The sequence below is a fragment of the Scardinius erythrophthalmus genome (assembly GCF_964197995.2).
Source record: "Scardinius erythrophthalmus genome assembly, chromosome: 14".
In the NCBI taxonomy this organism is placed as follows: Eukaryota; Metazoa; Chordata; class Actinopteri; order Cypriniformes; family Leuciscidae; genus Scardinius; species Scardinius erythrophthalmus.
The window spans coordinates 36,012,607-36,031,355 of NC_138234.1; the positions used below are offsets into that span (position 1 = coordinate 36,012,607).

Consider the following 18,749-nt stretch of genomic DNA (forward strand, 5'->3'; position numbering starts at 1 on the left):
AAAAAACAATTTATTTTAAATATTATAAATATTTTACACTTATTTATAATATTTATTTTGCACAGTATACACTGGGTCTTTATACATAAAAAATATTATTTTTAGGATAGTCCCTTGCATGAGAAGTATCATATATGGGATATGTGGCATCTAAACCATTGAACCCCCCGGACTGGACCACTGGAGAAAGCCCTTCAGCCGCTGTATGGCTGTGCTGGTCTGCTCAGGGTTACTGGGCTGTAGGACACACTGGTATTATAGGGCTGCAAGTTCTCCTCAGTCTGTCAAAATTTTGCATTGTCCTTCCCAACAAGTGCTCTAAAAGAAACATCCTCACAACAGGACACTGCCATTGTACGATGTTCTTTGGCTGGTAAGATGTAATGTGGTTGTGCCATATTGTCTATAGACTTCTTTCCACAACTTGTTCTTTTAAAAGTACTGTAAATATTTTGAAAGGAGGTTGTGACTATCTATACCCACTGCATGTGTATGTACAGTAAACATAGTTTCCCTCACTGCAAACCTGTCTGGATGATTGATTGACAGCTGAGAAGATTTTGAAACTTCACTTTCTCTCTCTCTCTCTCTCTCTCTCTCTCTCTCTCTCTCTCTCTCTCTCTCTCTCTCTCTCTCTCTCTCTCTCTCTCTCTCTCTCTCTCTCTCTCTCTGTGTGTGTCTGTGTGTTTTCTTCCTCTTCTTTCTTACAGGGAAAGCTGGCAGATGGGAATCATTATGGAGAATATGGTGGCTGGTACAAAGCCTGCAAGGTGAACAGGTGAGAAAAATCAGCCATAGTTACTTGCCTCACTGCTAAAACAGTTTTCTGCCTTTCATTCAGCAGAAAAGTCAGCATTTAGTGGAAGCTGCAATAGTGTTTTCTACCCTATTGTGACGTATATCTGAGTGAAACGCTTCTGGAACAAGAACAAATGTGGGCGGGGCTTGATTTTGTCCGTGTGGAATTGATTGGATGGTTGTGGTTTGCTATTGGTGGATGTGATGTGAGTGACAGGTTATAGCCCCGCCCTCTTCATCAGAGAATAGATGTTGCTGCAGGGAGGGGAAGTTACTCTGATTCAAGTTTACAAGGACTGTGCAAACACTGTGCAAAACAATTAAATAATACTGCAACACTTTATGGACTTAATAAAACTAACCAAAAATAAATGACCAATGTTTTTGCTGCTGCTGATTAAATTTGATGACACACATGAAAGTGATACTAGTGTGCATGTGTGTTTTCATGCACAGCCCCACAGTAAACACCACGCTGAGGAACTTGGGCGCTCTGTACCGTAAACAGGGTAAACTGGAGGCGGCCGAGACCCTTGAGGAGTGTGCCATGAGGTCCCGCAGACAGGTGCAACTTCTATAATCACTCTACTGATGCATGGTGGGAAACATGATGTCTTTGTAACGCGTGTGTGTGTGTGTGTGTCAGGGAGCGGCAGTGGACCTTCAGAGAGATGGAGAGAGGCGGAGGAGCACTGCATCGATCTCCAGTGTGAAGTACGACTGCAGCAATGAAGCCGGAGAGGAGGGCAGTGTGGAGTGGAATGGGGTGAGGGAATAACATCTTTATCACTTAAAGTTGCTGGAAGTGTACAGAGCCTGTCAGGGAACATGGTGACAGAGAAAATATGAGATGGAAGGAAAAATTATATTTTCATATTTTTTCATTTGCTTTAAAAAGCATTGCATTCCCCTGAGAAACATTGGGTTCGCTCGCAAAACTATTGCGTTCCCTCGTGAAAAATTGCGTTTGCTCACAAAACGTTTGCGTTCTTTCGCAAAACTATTGCATTCCCCCGTGAAAAATTGCGTTTGCTCACAAAACGTTTGCGTTCTTTCACAAAACTATTGCGTTCCCCCTGAGAAAAATTACGTTAGCTCACAAAACGTTTGCATTCTTTCACAAAACTATTGCGTTCCCCCTGAGAAAAATTGCGTTAGCTCACAAAACGTTTGCATTCTTTCGCAAAACTATTGCGTTCCCCCCGAGAAAAATTGCGTTAGCTCACAAAACGCTTGCGTTCTTTCGCAAAACTATTGCGTTCCCCCCGAGAAAAATTGCGTTAGCTCACTAAACGCTTGCGTTCTTTCACAAAACTATTGTGTTCCCCCGTGAAAAATTGCGTTTGCTCACAAAACGTTTGCGTTCTTTCACAAAACTATTGCGTTCCCCCCGAGAAAAATTGCGTTAGCTCACAAAACGTTTGCGTTCTTTCACAAAACTATTGCGTTCCCCCCGAGAAAAATTGCGTTAGCTCACAAAACGTTTGCGTTCTTTCACAAAACTATTGCGTTCCCCCCGAGAAAAATTGCGTTAGCTCACAAAACGTTTGCGTTCTTTCGCAAAACTATTGCTTTCCCCCGTGATAAATTGCGTTAGCTCACAAAACGTTTGCGTTCACTCGCAAAACATTTGCGTTCCCCCGTGAAAAATTGCATTAGCTCACAAAACGTTTGCGTTCTTTCACAAAACTATTGCGTTCCCCCGTGCAAAATTGCGTTAGCTCACAAAACGTTTGCGTTCACTCGCAAAACATTTGCGTTCCCCCGTGAAAAATTGCGTTAGCTCACAAAACGTTTGCGTTCACTCGCAAAACATTTGCATTCCTCAAAATAACATTGAGTTCGCTCGCAGAACTATTGCGATCCCCGAGAACTTTTGCGATCCCTGAGTAAAATTGCCTTTGCTCACAAAATGTTTGCATTCTTTTGCAAAATTATTGCGTTCCCCGTAAAAAATGTAGTTAGCTCACAAAACATTTGTTCGCTCGCAAAAATATTGCATTCCTCGAAAAACCATTGCGTTCGCTCGCAAAACTATTGCAATCCCCGAGAAAAATTACTTTCTCTCGCAAAACTATTGCATTCCTCAAAAAAAAAAGAAAACATTGCGTTTGCTTGGATGTGTTCTCTCGCAAAACTATTGTGTTCCCCTGTGAAAAATTATGTTCTCCCGCAAAATATTTGCATTCTCACAAAACTATTGTTCCCTTGAGAAAAATAGCATTCTCTCGCCAAAACTACTGCATTCCCCAAGAAACATTTGCATTTGCAAAAAAAAATTATTTGTGTTCTTTCGCAAAACTATTGTGTTCCCCCGTGAAAAATTGCTTTCTCTCGCAAAACTTTTGTTCACTCGCAAAACATTGCTTTCCTCAACAAAAAAAATATTGCGTTTACTTGCATGTGTTCTCTCGCAAAACATTTATGTTCCCTTGAGAAAAATTGCATTTGTTTGCAAAACTTTTGCATTCCTCAAAAAAAAATGCGTTTGCTTGCAAAAAAATGTTTCTCTCTCAAAATCATTTGCTCGCAAAATATTTGCGTTCGCTCGCAAAACTATTACGTTCTCCTGAGAATCCTTGCATTGCAGATAATGTTTGCTGTGAACATTCGATGTGATAACCAGTTCAAATGAATGACTATATGTGTCTGTGCAGATCGATAAGAACATTTCCATGCCGTCTGCGACAGATTTTTTAATGTAGAGATTTTCTAATCTCTTTTCCATCACTCTGCAAAGAAAATTAGACAACTAATAAGAGTTGCTCTTTCGGTCACGCACTTTTAGTATTGAAGCCGCTGCCGTTACATAAAATTACCATTTGGTGGCGCTCACAAACAAGCTATTTTGCTAATCAACAGTGAACAGCAGAAGAAGAAAGCGGATTTCTGCTTCTTCATAAGCGCCACCTACTGTCAGTGAGTGGATTTGCATATTTATTCAGCCAATCTGCCAGTGTTTACACATCGGCCTGAACAGACAAATGAGATGCGAGCATTGGAACTAATTTTCGTGCAGAACATTCGTGTTGGTGTGTGAGTTTTATCTCCTAAAAGCCCGTTCACACCAAATACGACAATAATTCTAAAAATCGTTCTTAACGTAAAAGAATACAACTATAACGATAACAGCACAGATAAACAACATCGTTGGAATCACTTTCAGAACGATTTTTTTCCAGCTGATGAACGATGAAAACATTGTCAGCCAATCAGAATCCATCCTGCCGTGACGAGCTCGAGCATTTAAAGCGACGGACAACACATACTCACATTAAACAGAGCGATTCTGTGCGTTGGTGTGGATGCTAATATAGTAATCATTATAGGTGTCTTTATACTTATCGTTCTTAGTGTGAACGGGCCTTAAGAAAGCAGAATTTAACATTTTTGTGTGAGTTTTACTCTGCGTAGGTCTGATTATTTTGATTATTGGATTAAATATGAAATATAAGCCATTATGTAGATTATTAAATACAACAACCCTATAAAACACACAGATTATAGCTTAATTTTAGCCGTGTTTGCTGTCACTTTAACAGCTGGTGTAGCCTGTGACGGTCAGTGCTGCACTGCGGTCTCTTCAGCGTGCCAGAGTGGCTGTCGTCCCCTGCTGATGTCATATCCTGTGTGACATCAGTGATACGTGATACTCTCCAGTTAGCAGTCATCCTCTCCTTACCCACAAAACCCTGACCACTGACACTAATATTACATTACTGATGTTCTGATGCTCAACCATGATCAGCAGTTACTGCAAAGCTATATTTAACCTACCATACAATTAAACGTCTGTGATTATAAAACAGAAGTTCAAAATGTAAAACTGAGCGCATATAACGGTCGTATTCCAGAAGTAAGAAGGTTTTTGGGTGTTTGCGTCTTAAGCTCATCCCTTTACCACGGTAAAATCACTGTAACAGATGTTATTGCTGGTTCAGTCCTGCTTAAAGTCCCCCTGTGGTGAAAATCCAGCTTTTAATGTTGTTTATATGTCTATGTGGTGTTTTTAATATGCTTTAAGACAAACCATGTGTAAATTCATAAGTCGACAGCATTGCTGAGTGTTTTCTCCTTAAAACTGCAGTGAACCAAAGACAGTCTCAAAAACACGCTTTGAAATCGCTGGTGTTTCTGACGTCACAAACTACCTTGTAACCAATCAGATCAACGTGTGATCGTCAACCAGTGGATCTCTGAGCTGTGTGAGTGAGTGGAGGCGGGGCTCATTAGCATATTCGTAGAACCGCGCATACTAAATGAGGCAAGGGTGTCGAGTTACATTCAAGATACTTTAAGGCATGAAGAAATTATTTTCACAGGAAAAAACGCTTAAATATGTCATTTTGGTGATCAAAGATGAGTTTTAAGGGATAAAATGATTGACTACAGACGGACTTTAAGATATTTAAAGACCTGAATGTCTCTATGCGCCTTTATGGACAGACACACTACCTATACTTGCTTTTCAGTGCTTTCCTCCTGATGTTCCTGTCTCATTTGTGCTTTTGTGTCCTTTCTCTCTCTCTCTCTCTCTCTCTGTGTGTTTGTCTCTCTCTCTCTCTCTCTCTCTCTCTCTCTCTCTCTCTCTCTCTCTCTCTCTCTCTGCATTAGGCCTAAGCTCTCATCATCTTCCTCTCTCTGCTCTTACAACAAATCAAATTGCATCTGCCTGACCTAAATGGATCCCTGTGCCTCTTCCTCTCCGCCGGATGGAGTCCAGCACAGCTTTGACTGTTTGCTAGGGCTGATGGGATATCATCTTACTTCCCCTCCCTGTGTATTCTTGGCCTCGCTTTCCTCCTCTCTTCCACACACTGATCCCTCGTTCGCTCATTCCTGCTTGTTCTCTGCGTTGTCTGTTTTCATGCCTACACTGTTAACTGTATAACACTGATTTATTAACTGTAATCTACAACCTCAGTGAAACACACCTGTCGGATTAGCAGAGTGAATTCTCATCATGAACGGGACAAGTCAACAGACAAAATTATATATTTTGATGACAGCTACGCACATTTCACCCCAAATTCTCAATGTTGTATTGGCAAGATTTCCCAAAGTAATTATTATAATACTTTAAAAATTATAAAGGGTTTAAATGGTATTTATATACACTACTGTTCAAAAGTTTGGGGTCAGTAAGATTTAAACAATATTTTTGAAGGGAGTCTCTTCTACTCACCAAGGCTGCATTTTCAGTCAAGCTAGCAACATGCTAATCATGTTAGCATCTAGCTAAAAACATGCTAGCAAAATGCTAATCATGCTAGAATCTTGTTAAAAGCATGTTAGCAACATGCTAGCATTATGCTACCAACATGCTAATCATGCTAACAACATGCTAATCATGCTAGCATCATTCTAACATGTTAATCATAATAAATCATGTTGGAATGTGGTAAATCGTAGTAAATCATCTTAGAAACATGGTAAGTCGTGGTAAATAATGCCAAAACGTGGTATATCATGGTATCACAACCATGATATTTGTGTTAGCATCTGCCCAGTGGCGAATTTTGCCACTGCAAGCATCACTTCACATTTTCTTCTGGAAATGTACATTCTAGTATTGTAAAATATTATTACAATTTAAAAGAGCTGTTTTCTATGTGAGTATATAGTAAAGTGTAATTTATTTCGGTGATCAAAGCTGAATTTTCAGCATCATTACTCCAGTCTTCAGTGTCACATGATCCTTCAGAAATCAGTCTAATGTGATGATTTGATGCTCAAGAAACAATTTTGATCATTATCAATATATATATGCAGTATTTCAGAGTTCCTCATATATATATATATATAGTATTCTTTGATGAACAAATAGTTCAGAAGATCAGCATTTATTTGTAATAGATTTTTTGTTTTATTACAATGTAAAAGTCTTTACTGTCTTTACTTTTGATCAATTTAATGCATCCTTGCTGAAGAAAAGTATTATTTTCTTATTTGAAAATTCTTACAGACCCCAAACGTTTGACCGGTAGTGTAAGCGAAGTATTTTTGTACTACTTTTAATTTATGATCATTTCATACAGTACTGGATTGTGCCGCTGTATTATATAAATCCCCATTTCTTGCCTTTGATCTTGGAGTGAAATACATTACATTGTGAGATTAATTTTATGTTACTGTTTTACAGTTACTTCACAATTCAAACTAACACTTTAATTACAGTGTCAGTGTCACATGTGTTAAGTTACTTATAATAAATTGAAAGTTTTACAAATATCCCACAGCGAGTTCATATAGTTCAGAAGTATTAATCAGTAATAACCAATAAATGTACACACAAATAAATGTACACACAATTTCTTTTAAATTAACAGCTAAACGAGGACCTTGCGGAAACAATGTCCATTGTGCACTATATATAAAAAAGACTTGACTTTAATACACCATAACATGAACACTGTAATATAACGTGTGACTATACAAACTACAGAACAAAGCAGATATATCCTTTAACACATGTCCTGTTATGAAATGTTATTCAGCAGGTTTTTGTTAATATATACCCAGTTCAGCCCCACTCACAGATATATTAACTTTTAATCTGCAACGCATAGCAAAATAAAAGTGTATATAGAAACACAGCACGGCCCAAAAGCCTGAGACATTCTTTGTCAAGAGAATACATCGTTTTATTTTATTTTACAAGTTATATTATCAGCATTACAATTTGAGTGTACGGTTAAACTGGAAAATTAACATGAATTTGAATGTAGAATTTTAATTATATCTTTAATTTATTTAATATCCTTTCTTTGTGTTACATTTATATCTACATTCCCAGGTTGTATGGTCTGAAACTTTTGGACCCCATGCTGTTATAAAGCAGATTTGGTCCCAACACGATGCAATTTGTTTGCACTTATACATAAAGCCTTTTTATTATTATTTTGAAAACAGAATTGGATAGGAAAAGTGGTTATGTTATTTTGGTTATGTGTCAAGTATTCTCTAAACTCATTCATCGTAGGCTTTTGTGTTGGCAAAGACAACAGTAGAGGCAGCGAGTTTTACAATCACATTTTTCTCAGAAAATCAAGTTATTTTTTGCAATTCCGTTGAAAACTTTTTATGTGTTTTGGCCGTTCATTTACACGACAACAGCGTTTTAAGAAAAAAAAGAAAAAAACACAAACTTTTGAAAACGGGTTTCAAAGTAAACTACAAAAATGCGAATCTGTGAAAACGCTGACGTCATGCGCAGTCTATAGTGTTTCTTTACAAAGTGACATCGCCACCTACTGGCGTGGCATGAATAATACAGCGTTTTTCATCGTTTTCACAGATCCGTGTGATCGGTGATCACTTTGACAACGTTGTCGTCTGTACGCGAAAAATGCAAAGCAAAAACGTTTCCGTTTATAGTACATCGTTGTTGTTTAAACGAACTTAAATGTATTACTGCATGTGTTTACCATTCCCCTCATGCCATACCGCAGATCAGTCAGGTTTCGTCACTTAGTGTGGCTGTAGAATTCAAGGCCTCGCTGCAGATTCATGGGATGTTTCAACTGTGTGTGTGTGTGTGTGTGTGTGTGTGTGTGTATAAATATATATATGTGGCTCTTTCTGCACAGTAATGTACGTCTTCATTAACCTCATGTGACCCAATAAAGACTTGGAATTAGTGGCCTGGGCTCTCTCTCTGTGTGCATAAATGGAAATTATACGTGAATGTTTTATTGGAGCCATTCACCACACTGTGACCTAGTTTCTGTCACTGGCAGTTGTCACACAGCTGGCGTTTGCCTCCGTTTTCTTCACCGTGACAGCACTGAGAATGGATTAAAGTAGAAAGAGTGGGGTCATTTCAGGACTCAAGGGGCACATGTGCTGTTAAACATCTAAAACCTTTCCATCTTATCTTGATGTTGGAGTTAGCATTTCATTAAAGACTGTTTGCATAGCTAATTTCTGCCGGACAACTTCAAAACGGCAATGCTTATCTCAGATTGCATGGATTTAATACTCAACTCAGTGTATTGGATTTCCACATCGACAATAAAGCAGTGATGCTATAGTTAACCTGGTAAACCCTAGTTGCATAACCTGAGTGTGGTGCAGTGGTGCGTCTGCCAATACTAACATGTTCTGCCCTCTGCTGGGCTCAGAGCTACACTGCAGTGGTCCAGCTCTTTTCTAATATAAGGCACTACACTTTACATTGGTAATTGACAAATGAGCCAAGATTTGGCCGTTTTTTTTTTTTTTTTTAGATTATCACTTATCCAATATCTACTGAAAATGCTAAAAGTTTGCCTGGCTAGTACGCTGAGTGGTTAAAGAATAAGAAGCATTTAATTTTACAATCGATAGCTTTGTTAATTTACTGTACCAGTACATGTAACATAATTTAAAAGACAATAATTGTCGTATTTCCAAACTTAAAGGTGCAGTTAGCGATTTCTGTTGAAAGTGAATCGACCTGAGCGGCACAGCACACTTGTAGCCAATCAGCATTAGGGGCGTGTCCACTCATGATGGGGGCGGAGACAGAGCCAATCAGCAGTAGGGGCGTGTCCACTCATGATCAAGGTTATTTTCGTAAACGAAAACTGAAACTAAGACTAAAACTATTGGTCAAAAAACATTTTCGTAAACTGAAATAAAACAGAAATTTCAACATTAATGAAAAACTAAAACTAAACGAAACTAACAACAGTTACTGAAAAACTAACTGAAACAAAATAATAATTAGCAGAAATAAATAATCGTTTTCGTAATTAATAAGCTCTCCTAAATAAGCCTACCGGAAAATCACTTTTTTTTCCATTCCACTGTGCTACTTTATTTTTCAATGACCGCTTGAGTCTCGCGTCTTCTGCAGCATCACGTGCATGACACGACGCTCTAAAAACGCAGCACTCAAGTTCAAATAAGTTCAACTTTTAAAAGATGCATATCGAGACCACGTCTTTTTTCCGTTTTTCAAAGCAAACCCGCTTTCTGTGTGAATCCCTAAGAAGCAGAAATAAGGCCCAAATAAGTATTTCCACCTCATGCAAATACAGCTGTACCTTAATTCCAAGTATAAGATAACCATCTCATGTGAAACTAGCCTTAACAAGATGGGCCTATACCACACATATTAGACAAGATACCACACTGAGCAGAAAACGGAAAAAAACAAATAGCATGTCTATAGCCCAGAAATAGACGTATATTTGTCAGAGTAAAAGTAGGCTATACTAAATGTCTGGTCTGCTGAGAACATTTTAATATGTGTATATCTATGAGTATATGATTTTAAACAAAAAGCATAAATGGATCAATACAAGAATAATGTTTGAAAGGATTAATCATATAAATAAACTTAAAGAATAATCATAATAATCATACGCATATCTTTTTCTTTTTCTTATACACCACGTTTAACAAGATTTCATTTTTATAATTTTTACTTTTTAGTTGCATTTGTTTGGTTCTTTGTTCATCCTCAAACAATTATTTTATTTTTATTATTAAAGGGTTAGTTCACCCAAAAATGAAAATTATGTCATTAATGACTCACCCTCATGTCGTTCCAAGCCCGTAAGACCTCCGTTCATCTTCGGAATACAGTTTAAGATATTGTAGATTGTATTGTATTGTAGATAGTCCATGTGACATCAGTGGCTCGATCTTAAGTTTATCAAGCGACGAGAATACTTTTTGTGCGCAAAAAGTAAACAAAAATAACGACTTTATTCCACTATTCATTTCCTTCTCTCTGGGCCTCGAGTGAGTTCACGTAGTGTTTTTGCGTAGCGCGTCTGTGTTGTATGTCACACGCATCACACATGACCAGCGTCAGCCAATAGTGAGCCTACGTGTGACGTACAACACAGACACGCTGCGCAAAAACACTACGTGAAATAGCTCGAGGCCCAGAGAGAAGGAAATGAATAGTGGAATAAAGTCGTTATTTTTGTTTACTTTTTGCGCACAAAAAGTATTCTCGTCGCTTGATAAACTTAAGATTGAGCCACTGATGTCACATGGACTACTTTGATGATGTCTGTATTGCCTTTCTGGACATGGACAGTATGCCGTCCATTGACTTTAATGGAGGAACAGAAAGCTCTCGGACTAAATCTACAATATCTTAAACTGTGTTCCGAAGATGAACGGAGGTCTTACGGGCTTGGAACGACATGAGGTGGAGTCATTAATGACATAATTTTCATTTTTGGGTGAACTAACCCTTTAAGAGGTTTTCACAAGAGTTAAAGGTCCCGTTCTATGCCCCTTTTCACAAGATGTAAAATAAGTCTCTGATGTCCCCAGAGTGTGTATGTGAAGTTTGAGCTCAAAATACCCAACAGATCATTTTTTACAGCATGTTTAAATTGACATTTTTTGGGGCTCAGAAAAACGAGCCGTTTCAGTGTGTCCCCTTTAAATGCAAATGAGGTGCTGCTGGACGACACAGGGGGCGGAGCTTCATGAGCTCGTGCTCAGTCTGTCAGGAAAAATTCATCTCACGGAATGATGATAATATCAGAAACTCTCAGTAACGGCGTTAATTTCGAGTCGGACAATAATGCCTACAGAGTCAGAGTGCTGTATAGAGATGAAACAGGTATGGTTTAGTAGTTTAATTACGGTTATTATAACGTATTTGTCATCTGCTTGTAGTCTATGTATCCATTATTTATTAATAGCCTACAAGTCTGCTGTCTGAATGATGATCAAACATGTACTGATGAGTTTAATAAAGTTTATTGTACATCACACAAAAGATGAAGCGTCAGTTTTACTTCAGAAAATCACCGTAAGAGCTGAGTAAAAACAGTAAGTTATAAGAAGTGCGCAAGTAGCCAGTAGAGTTGAGGGAGCATTCCTGTGGGCGGAGGTTAGTCAAGAAACGGTTCTGGTGATGTCACTAATGCAGGATGTAGAGGGATGTAGTCCAATCGAGCCGTTTTTTGTAGTCAACTTCTGTTAAATAAAATATCTCGCTTGGCATTGAACTTTGAGCTTTATAATTTTACAGATATTATTTATGCTCTAACAGCAACATTACACACTAACTAAAGTTTGAAACATGGAATCGCATGCAACGGGACCTTTAAATGTAAACTGCAAACATTAAACTTTGCTGAAATTAAATGTCTTTAACTGGAAGTGTTCTGTTAACTCTGCTAAACTATAATTACTAAAACTAAAACTGAAACTAAATATATAAAAACTAAATAGAAATGTGTTCACAAAATAAAAACTAAACTAAAACTAACAAAACCATTAATGAAACTAACTAAAACTAAACTGAAATTCATAGGAAATTTGAAAATGATATTAAAATAAAAACTAATTTAAAAATGCAAAACTATAATAACCTTCTCATGATAGAGACAGAGCGCATTTAGGCCACGCCCACACCCAGGGGGAAAACAAACCAACCGTCCCCATTGACTTTGCATTGCGAGAGGCTGCCTCCTTGTCATTTCTTGCTTCTAACAAAAGACAGAAAAATGCCTAAAAGCTGCTGTGTGACAAGGTGTACAGCAAACAAGCTAAAAAAAACAGAAATAAGTTTTTATTAGCTCTCGACCCCAAAAAACGAGTGTTTAGGACATAAAAGTGGATACAGGCAGTTGAGACAGAGCGTCACGTGTCTCATTACTCTGAGAACTAACGTACGTCCGCTGGAGGAGACCGTAATCGGCAACACAGGATAGTTTATCTTACAGAAATATAATATATAAAGCTGACATTTGGATATTTGACTCACCAGTGACCAAATGTTTAACTTACTGCACACGTAGTATATTTTTAGTGCATACTGAGTGTCAGGATCCCACAATTTACCCATTCGTTCCAGCCTGTATCCACTTTTATGTCCTAAACACTTGTTTTTTGGGGTCGACAGCTTATGAAAACTTATTTCTGAGTTTTTTAGCTTGTTCGCTTTACACCTTGTCACATAGCAGCTTTTAGGCATTATTCTGTCTTTTCTTAGAAGCAAGAAATGACAAGGAGGCAGCCTCTCGCAATGCAAAGTCAATGGAGACCGTTGATTTGTTCTCCCCCTGGGTGTGGGCGTGGTCTTCAGATTATGACGCGTTGCGCTCTGTCTCTATAGGGAGGAGAGAGAGTGAGCCAATCAGCAGTAGGGGCGTGTCCACTCATGATGGGGGAGGAGACAGAGCCAATCAGCAGTAGGGGGCGTCTCCATTTATGATGGGGGAGGAGACAGAGTGAGCCAATCAGCAGCAGGGGGCGTGTCCACTCATGTTGGGGGCGGAGAGAGAGTGAGCCAATCAGCAGTAGGGGCGTGTCCACTCATGATGGGGGAGGAGAGAGAATAAGCCAATCATCAGTAGGGGGTGTGTCCCTCCATGATAGGGGAGGAGAGAGAATAAGCCAATCATCAGTAGGGGGTGTGTCCCTCCATGATAGGGGAGGAGAGAGAATAAGCCAATCATCAGTAGGGGGTGTGTCCATTCATGATGTGGGAGGAGACAGAGGGAGCCAATCAGTGGTAAGGGTGTGTCCACTCATGATGGGGGATAATTTGTTTGTAAAATACATAATTTGTTTGTAAAAAGTGTTGCACATTTTATTGGTGCAGAGACAGCAGAGAATATATATGGTTTGTAAAACGTTTGAAAATGAAGCACCATTATCAGGCAGTGATTAAGTGTGTCCCCCTGAGTAAACCATAAATCTTAAATCACTTGCGGCCTTCAAGCCCACTTTGGCCAAGCTCCAGAAATACGTCATATAAGTAGACAAGTGGTCAAGTGCAAAAACCACAAGTGTTGCTATTTGGACAGGCCCGGTGTTTCTCAGAAATCGCTTACTGCACCTTTAAGTGCATTCAGTATTTCTTTAGCTAATGTTAGGATTGCTATTCTTCGTGTAATTTTAGGTGTTAGAAGCTGCACTGTCATCTATTGATGAGGATCAGCATGATAGTATCTGAGCTTTATGTAAATTACACAGATACTAGTGAGTTTTAGAGAGTGGTCAACACAATAATTAATTCCATTTCCTGTCCTAAAAAGAAGCAACTTGGCATCATTATCATCAAATCTTTCCACATTGTGTTTGCCATACCGATGGTTTTTCTTTTGTCTTTGTTGGTCTGGTAAAACACAATAAGAAGTGTGTTCTGATGGCAAAATATCAATCTTGACATCACCAAAACGGCGAAGAAAAAATGTCCCGCCCGAAGAACAAATGTGGGCGGGGCTTGATTTTGTCTGTGGGGAATTGATTGGATGGTTGTGGTTTGCTATTGGTGGATCTCATATGATTGACAGGTTATAGCCCCGCCTTCATCATCAGAGAAGAGAAGAGATGCTGCAAGATTTATTCTGATTCAAGATTACCAGGAACATGAATAAAAAAAAAAGATGTCCACCGATAGATCATATATAATAAATACTATATTATTCCATGAAAAAAAAAAAAAAAAAAAAAAATTCTATGTTATATTGTGTTTTCATCCAAAATATAACACAGGTTATAACGTGAGATTGTGTGTGTGTTCAGGATGGGACTCTCAGGAGAAGTGGCTCTTTCGGTAAACTCAGGGAAGTCCTGCGCAGAAGCAGCGAGATGCTGGTGAAGAAAATCCAGGGAACGATGCCACCAGAACCTCGCAACTCAAAGTAAAACACGCTAACACAGTGATCAATCAATGTTATATTGTACCGGTGATGATTTATAAACCCATACTTTACTGCCTGATTCCTATGAAGGGTTATTATTATGTAAATGCAACGAGTTATTTTTCTTCCCACACAGTATGAAGAGAGCCGCGTCCCTCGGCTACCTGAACAGTAATGGAGATGAAGACGACTCTTTTCAGGTGAGATGATTTAAGGAGGATCCCCGGTAACATAAAATATGATCTAAGAACGGTTAGCTAACGTGAGTTATGAAAACGTTATTTGTGAATGTTCTCTGAACGTTCAAAACATCACATTTTTAATGTTTAAAAATGTTTTTTCCTGGTTGTGTGAATGTTAAAGGTACAGTATGCAATTTTTTTTTACTGTACTAAAGCATATAAATACAGTAATATGTTTGTAGAGGTTTAGGAACCATGAATGAACATACTTGTTTCTCTGAAAAACAATAATACAGCCAGTTATTCTACTTCGAAATGTGCGTTTTTTTCTGTGACCCCATCCACTGAGCAATAGTATTTCGACACCCCGGGTTGCCAGTTGGTGAAACACACAGCGTATTGCAGCCATGGAAGCCAGTAAAAAAACTAACTCAGAGATCGCAGTTTCTACACTTAAATACGGCATATTAAAACGTGGATGAATCAACTCATCAACTTCCAGTGTAAGACTTGTGGCCTTCCATTGTCAATTGCACTCCTGTTGCATGTCCTCAATCTGGCAACCCTGTGAGCGTCGAGTCTGAGGAGGAGGGATTGGATTGGATACCTCTCCAATATTGCGTATTTTGACTGCAGTACCCATTTCAACCACTAGCTGTCAATATTACACACTGCACCTTTAAGGAAACATTCCATTGTATCATTCTTCGAACATTATGGGAACGTTACTTTTGAATGTTCTCTGAACGTTCTGAAACAAGTAGTAACATTTAAAAAACATTACTAAAGCATTTCAGAAAAAATGTTAAATGAACGTTGTATAAATAACGTTTTGTGCTAACATTTTGAGAACATTATTAAAGACCAGATAACGTTGAACGAATGTTCTATTAACGTTACTGGAAGAACGTTTGTTCAGAACCTTGAGGGAATCTTACCAGAACGTTAGCTTAAGTTCTGGGAACGTTCCCTGTTTGCTAAGTTGACAGCACAATGTCATGGAAATTCGTAACTATTTTTAATTTTGGTGGCTATTTCGTTATTTTCGGGTATGTTTAGGGGTGGACTTTCATGCTAACTTTTTTGCTAATATTTTTAGGGCTGCGAAACGATTAATCGCGATTAATCGCATCCAAAATAAAAGTTTGTGTTCTGTGAATATATGTGTGTACTGTGCATAATTATTTTGTATATATAAATAGACACACATGCATTTGTATGCATGTATATTTATATATACAAAATAATCATGCACAGTACACACACATACTGTATATTATGTGAACACAAACTTTTATTTTGGATGCGATTAATCGCGACTAATCGTTTCACAGCCCTAATTTTTGTATGATTCACAATGTACGAATTCATATGAAATCGCCAGTTCGTAACACAGCTGAATGTTGCAGTGAGATGAATGAAGTCATTTTGATTTGTTGGTTGTCCTTCACAGGGTTCGGGGGCCGTGAAGACTCTGAGAAACAGCAGACCTCTGAGCTCAAGCACAGTGGAGCTCTACAAAAGCACAGACTAATGAAAAATACATGTGTGTTCTGGCTCATTTATCACTAGACTCACGAGATTTTTGTACGTTGGAAGCTTTGGTTCATGTGCTTTTAATCATGAATGTTTTTAGCATTCTCTCACACACTCATATAAATCACGCATGTTTCATTTTCTTCAAGGAATAGTGCATCCTTAAATGAAAACTCGTCATGTACTCACTCTCATGTGGACCACAAGTTGATCTATGTTCACACAGCTCTTTTCTGTACAGTGTAAGTGAATGGAGATGGGTGCTGCCAAACTCTAAAACAACAAAAACTCCATTAAAGTAGCCAATAAAACTTGAGCACTAAAGTCATGCCGTACAGACCAAAATGCATGTCTTCCCCGAGGGTGAAGAAGTTCATTGATAATCTTTCTCTCTGCAGTAGCCTGTGTGGAATAAGACTTGTACACAATATTGTACGCGTCGTATGCACTACTTTTATGGTGCCTTTTAGCATCGTGACAATGATAGAAATTAAATAAACAGTGCTTTAAATTTTACAGGAAGGTCTATCTAGTATTCAGGTACAAAATACTACAGAAATTTGAATAATCAAATGTAAAAATAAAACACTGCATAGTCTGTGTGAATTAAATATAGAATGATTTTTGTTAAAGAATAGTTTTGTATTTCGCAATTCATACTTTTTTCTCACAATTGCGAATTTATTTCTCACAATTCTGAGCAAAAAGTCAAAATTGTGAGCTTTTTCTAAGATAAAATCTCACAATTTTAATCTTGCAAATCTTTTTCTCAGAATTGTGAGATAAAAAAAATTGCAAAATCAAAATTGCGAGATATAAACCAGCATTTCTGAGAACAAGTCAGCTCACAGTTCTGACTTTTTTCTCGCAATTGCAAATTTATATCACAATTCGAACTTTTTTTCTCACAGTTATGAATTTAAATCTCAAAATTCTGACTTTTTCTCACAGTTGCGAAATGATCACAATTCTGACTTTTCCTTGCAATTAGGAGTTTATATCTCACAATTACGATTTTTTTTCCGTAATTTCGAGTTTATATCACAATTGTGACTTTTCTCTCACAATTGCGAGTTTCTAACACAATTCTGACATTTTTCTACCAATTGCAAGTTTGTGTCTCAGAATTCTTACTTTTTTCTTGCAATTACGAGTTTATATCTTGGAATTCAGACTTTATTCTTTCAATTTTGAGTTTATATAACAATTCTGACTTTTTCTCACAATTACAAGTTTACATCACAGTACCAAGTTTTTTGCAATTATTAGTTTATATCTCGCAATTTTAACTTTTTTCTCGGAATTGCGACTATACATTTCACAAATTTTACTTTTTTTAACTGCCTAAATATTACTTGCAAAACAATATTTTACGTTGAAAACACTGGAGTGTGATGGCTGCTGTATGGGAGGCTTTGTCTGTACAGATTTGAATTATGTAATGAGTGATTTTAACCCTAGTGGGAAAGACCAGAAATCTACCTGGCTTATTCTCTCAGGTATTTAATATCCTTTGACACATATTTAGCAGTGAAATTCGACCTCCCGTGACAAAGAAAGCCAGTGCAAGGGCATTGTTCAGACAGAGCTCCGGAGAGGTGTTGTGTTCCTCCTGACCTGATTCAGCAGTCATGCACGTCAATCATTTTACTTCAGTCATTATGTTATGAATATGTCCTAATTTATAGGCAGTACCCCTGTGTCTGTAACTGCCTGTGTAACGTATCGTTTGTTTACTCTGTGCAAGTTTTATAAACAGCCACCTTGTCATTTTTTTCAAATTGAAATCGCAAATTAAAATCTTGAATATGGAATCTGTATATATGGAATTTGAATATATGGATCTTACTTTTATTGGTTTGTTATTTGCACTACAAAACCATGTCCGAGCTTTACAGCCCACATGTGTTACTCAGCTGCCAGTTTTATTGTTGAAGAGGACTTGGTTATTTCCAATCATTTCATGCTTCAGTGTCCATGCACTTCTCGATGTGATCTAAATATGATTTGAGAGTCACTTGCTGGGCAAAATCTAGATGCTTCGACTGTCTGATTTGGCTTGATTGAAATAAAGAATTTCAATAAAATCATATGAGCATTTCATTTTGCTATGTCAATGCTTGTTTTGCTCAAAACATTGAACATATCCTTGTTACATCTGACTTTTAGCAAGATAATATTAAGTTATAACAAAAAATGTGAAACTGTCAGTCAATAAATGGGAAAACAAGGTTACTTGCGTTACTTAGGCTATTTGAAAAGAAAACTCAGATATTTTGTTGTGAATATAAAAGTAATGCTTTACTTCACTAGCTGCTTGAAAAAAGTAATCTGATTACACGTAACGTGTTACTCTAAATGCATTACCCCCAACACTGGTTCTCGCTTGCTTGATCTTCCGTTTACCACAACTGATGTGTGAGTTGATAATATGTGAATAAAAGATTAAATTCAATCCGTTCATCAAATAAAGTGATCTAGTCTCTTCAGAAAATTTGGACTAAACCGCTCAATTCATATGGATTAGTTTTACGATCAACAGGGACAGACATCGCTCAGATTTCATTAAAATATCTTCATTTGTGTTCTGAAGATGAACAGAAGTCTACGGGTTTGGAACGAC

The 18,749-nt window shown here is 37.8% G+C and overlaps 1 protein-coding gene across 2 annotated transcripts in view; it reads left to right on the plus strand.

Annotated features, from left to right (window-relative positions):
• klc4 (kinesin light chain 4) overlaps positions 1-18,206 on the plus strand; it is a 53,781-nt gene extending 35,575 nt beyond the window's left edge. Inside the window, exons 11-16 of one of the 2 annotated variants that reach the window (XM_081384704.1) lie at positions 711-778; positions 1,255-1,363; positions 1,445-1,564; positions 14,290-14,408; positions 14,545-14,608; positions 16,044-18,206. In XM_081384704.1, the coding sequence (XP_081240830.1) occupies positions 711-778; positions 1,255-1,363; positions 1,445-1,564; positions 14,290-14,408; positions 14,545-14,608; positions 16,044-16,124 (561 nt within the window). In that variant the 3' untranslated portion in view covers positions 16,125-18,206. Of the gene's footprint in view, positions 1-710; positions 779-1,254; positions 1,364-1,444; positions 1,565-5,412; positions 5,554-14,289; positions 14,409-14,544; positions 14,609-16,043 lie in introns of those variants that run through there. The other variant, XM_081384705.1, reaches the window with a different exon arrangement.
• Positions 18,207-18,749: the final 543 nt, after the last annotated feature.